General features: G+C 40.0%; 1 protein-coding gene across 1 annotated transcript; it reads right to left on the minus strand.

The window, feature by feature from the left end:
- Positions 1 to 1648: 1648 nt before the first annotated feature.
- On the minus strand, positions 1649 to 2629 carry LOC126935269 (olfactory receptor 52P1). Its single transcript, XM_050756518.1, has one exon. The coding sequence runs from the start codon at positions 2612 to 2614 to the stop codon at positions 1649 to 1651; it is 966 nt and encodes a 321-aa protein (XP_050612475.1). The 5' UTR covers positions 2615 to 2629.
- Positions 2630 to 4309: the final 1680 nt, after the last annotated feature.

Raw genomic sequence — 4309 nt, forward strand, 5'->3', positions numbered from 1 at the left:
TATTGCTTACAATATACTTTAGAAATGTTCTACAAAGTACAGAAACCCATGATACAGTGTAAGATTACTACACAGTTGGGGTTGTAGGTCTTTGTGCTAGAAAAGCGGCCAATTTGGAGAAGACAAAGGTAATTTTGTTGATAAACTGTAGTGTTAGAATGGTATATGATTCTTAAAAATCTATTAAGAATATCTCAATTTGAGGATTAGAATAAAAAAATTAAAACCAGTGACAGCCCATATACTGGTAATCTCCTTATAAAAAGTGATTTTTTTTTCTTTGAATAATGGACAGTGTTCAGCCTACTTCACTGAGTTTCACTATTTGCACATTGTTTATCCCAACATATTTGCAGTATCCCAATAAAACACTTATATACCTGACAGAGACTGAGAGTTTTGAAGAGCTGGACATTAGCTTTCTACCTCAGGACTGATACTTTCCCAGGACAGGAGCATCTGTGAACTTCCACAAGGGAGTTTTGTGTTCCCTCCACCTAGCAGGGTAGGATGGCATATGAGCGGATGACAAGCAAAAGGTGTGTACCATTGGCGAACTCAAAATTGAAAGTGCTAATTTGTTAAGAGAATGTGTTTGATAAATTGTCTGAAGCTATTTGGTAGGGAGTGGACAGAGAGCTCAGTATGTACAGTAACTGGTTTTCAATCTTAGTTTCACGGATAAGTTAGGAACTTTCCATCACCACACAGAGTTAACTAGAATCAAGCTTGATCTTCTTTTCATTATAAATACCTAGATGAATTAATAAATAATGAATAATTTAATAGTTAAGAATTCCCATTCTGAGTGGTTTGGATAAGTGACTGTTTCTTATAGATTCAGGAGATAAGTCAGTGACTTCCGTAAGGTCCTCCCATTGCATGTATGTACAAGAATATTTGGAACCTGCCTGTGAGGGATGATATCCAAGGTCATTCAGACTTAGGTTAGTTCCCGAGAGGCTGGAGACAGGAGTGTACCTGTGAGATAAATAGAAAATGTCTAGAAATGAAGAGTTATTCCTAACCTCTCTTGTGCCCTCATTCATAGAAGTCCTATTGTTTTCTACTAAAGGATTCTAGTTTTCAAGCCCTTGTTCTGCCACTAAGTAAAATTGTGGATATTGGTGGATCTTTTTTCTGCTCTCGGTTTGAAGCTCTAATGGAGAAATATAGGGTTTATGGAAAAGCATAATAAATCTTTTGCGTCATTAACTTCTTTAACTGTGGCTATATTGTCCTATATTCTGATTCTTGCAGCTGACAAGATAGCTGCTATATCCTAAGGTATAAAATTAGAAATCCATGCCTGGAATATTGAAAGGGTGCCAGGAAATGAGAAGAGACTCTTATGGCTATGCAGGGACTCTTCTAAACTGCAGCAGGGTAGAAACCCTCCAGAACACAATGGGTTGTTTTCAATATCTGCACGTTACCCAGGTGGCAAGAATCTTCCCATGTTTACACTTCTCTGAAAGGAAAGAAAGAATGCCTTTCTCTGTGATTTATCATTCTTGGAAATGGTCTAGAAGGTTCTGCAGAAGACATTATCCCCCTCTTAAAAGCTCTTTCTGGTCTTACATACTGAGGATTCTTTATCTTGAAAAGTTTCTTTTATTTTGGATTAAGTCCCTTCTACACTCCAGGGTCACTCAGATGCCTTGATGCCAGTTCCCTGCCCACTTTGAAACACTCTGACAACTCTTTTATGGATCTCTTTGGTCTTAACTCCATATACCACAGGGTTAAGAGCAGGTGGGAAAAGCAGATAAACATTGGCCAAAAGAATGTGAATATGGACTGGAACGTGATGGCCAAAGCGGTGTGTAAAAAATGAGAAGAGGGCTGGTGTATAAGAGATGAGGATGACACAGACATGGGAACCACAGGTTCCTAGGGCCTTGGACCGAGCTTCACAGGATGAGAGGCGAAGGACAGCTTGTGCAATGAGGGCATAGGAGAGACCAATGCAAAACAAGTCAACCCCAATGACCAACAGTGCAGCTGTCAGCCCATACACACGGTTAGGCCTGGTGTCTCCACAGGCCAGCTTCACCACAGCCATGTGCTCACAGTATGTGTGTAGGATCACATGGCTTTGGCAGAAGTTCAAACGCCCAATAAGGAAGGGACATGGGAGCATGAGCAGGGAGCCTCGCATTACAACTGCCACCCCTATGCGGGCAATCATGGTGTCAGTGAGGATTGTGGCATAGTGGAGTGGGTGACAGATAGCCACATAGCGATCAAAGGCCATGGCCAGCAGCACAGTGGACTCCATCATGCAGAAGGCATGAATGAAGAACATCTGTGCCAGGCAGGCAGAGGCAGATATATGTCCAGCTCCACACCAGAGGATGGCCAGTAGCTTGGGAACTGTGGAGACAGAGGCAGCCAAGTCGATGGTTGAGAGCATGCACAGAAAAAGGTACACAGGCTTGTGCAAGACTGGTTCAGTGGCAACAACAACCAGGATAGTTATGTTGCCCACAATTGTGGCTGTGCCTAAGCCACATACAGGAAGTGAGAGCCACAGATGAAATTGTTCCAGACCTGGGATGCCCAGGAGGAAGAAGACAGAAGGGTCAACATCAGTGTGATTAGGAGATTCCATGTTGTGGCCAAGAGTGCTGGACGTTCTCTGTGGTCAGAAACCTCCACATGGCATCACATTACCTGGAGGAACAAGATAGAACAGAGATAGAAATGAGAGAAGAGGAACACTTACTAGCTATATCATGTTTAGAAAGATTCATCATCCATAAAATAGCAATAATAATCATATCTATTCCCTATAGAGAAGAGAATTATATGGGTTAATATTTCTAAAGATTTCTAAAGAGCTTTGAATAATACCTGATACATAATGCTGATTAAATAAAATAAGTGAATGTGAGAAATGGGTCAAATAAGCCTTCAGATAAACTAGAATTGTCTCCTAACTAAGGCTATAGGAATATACCTGAATATATACATACACACAAAGAAATACACATACATACACACACGTTCTCTTTTATGGAGTATAAGAAGAGATTAGGTGTGACTATCAGTTCAGTGACATAAACTATAAACATAGTTCACTGGGTAATCTTGGACATTTTTTTTCTTGTCCTTTAAGTTGGAATAGATTCTAACCTGGGGCCATGTACTTAGTAATTATTTTTGAACTTAATATTACTCCAGTCGTTTCCACTCTTTTTACTAAGCTATAGATATATTTTCACATATATCTTCTCAATCTTCATCTGAAATCTCATAAGATGCTTCAGCTATCCTTTCCCTGAAGTGTTGAAGGTAACCCTTTTGGACTTCACTCTATTTCTGAAACGGAAAGTTCCAAGCTTTTTCAGCCGTCTTGGTCAATCCTTTATTCGCATTCTATCTGCAGTACCTGGTGATTTCTAAGAAAGGGCATAGTCCAATCCTTCTCAATGTTACCATTCCACAATGGCAAGAAGTGATTTTATAAGAGTACTTTGACTTTACCTGGACAGTGATGACTAATGTCTTTTTATGGAAAAAAAAAATGAATTCTATTCTCTAATTTATCCAACCTTTCCAGTACCCCAGCCTCTAAGGGGACTCAATCCACAGCAAGTGTTACTTAAGCTAAAAGGAATTATGCAGAGTATGTGGGACCATGGGCTTGGGAATAAACAGAGAAGCATGATAAAAGTTGAGAAATCATTTTAGCTAAAAGTTTTCAAGATGAGTATGAGAACTTCACTGCCTGGAAATTTATATCCGTGTGTCAACCACAAATATTTAATGTTTGTCTCATATATAGCCTTATTTTTAAAGCTGGAGATACTGTGATGATCAGCACAAAAAAGTCAGGAAATCTGGGGAGGTAGAATATAGTTATCAAAGGAGAATCAGCTCTTTGCCATATCTCTTTCTCCCTTTGGGTGTGTACACATTAGGTGGGAGGAGAGTTAAACTCCCCTGTTTCTTAACAGACCAGCTACTCTGTGTATATAGTAACTGAGAACATACATTTAAAGGGGCCTCTCCATTTTTTAACTGCACAGATGTTCCTATTTGGGAATGTACATGGATTTAAAAGGCTAAACCACACCAGAAAGCCCAAAGATGTTGGTGAACAGGATCAACCACTGTTTTTTGTTTTCAGAGATTTAGGAACTAACTGAAGAAGAGGAGTGTGGTGACAGTGTTAATCTGATCACAGCTCAGAGTCAACAAATGATATGACTTCCAGGAAAGAGAGGGATAAACCCCTGTAACAGAGGTGTATATGAAGGGTCTTGCACACAGTGCTCTGTGAGCTTATGCCTAGGAGGGCAGA

This window comes from Macaca thibetana, chromosome 14 (genome assembly GCF_024542745.1).
Source record: "Macaca thibetana thibetana isolate TM-01 chromosome 14, ASM2454274v1, whole genome shotgun sequence".
NCBI lineage: Eukaryota > Metazoa > Chordata > Mammalia > Primates > Cercopithecidae > Macaca > Macaca thibetana.

Excerpts from the sequence above, each read along its gene's own strand:
- LOC126935269 (XM_050756518.1), bottom strand. The coding sequence starts at position 2,614 with ATGGAATCTCCTAATCACACTGATGTTGACCCTTCTGTCTTCTTCCTC.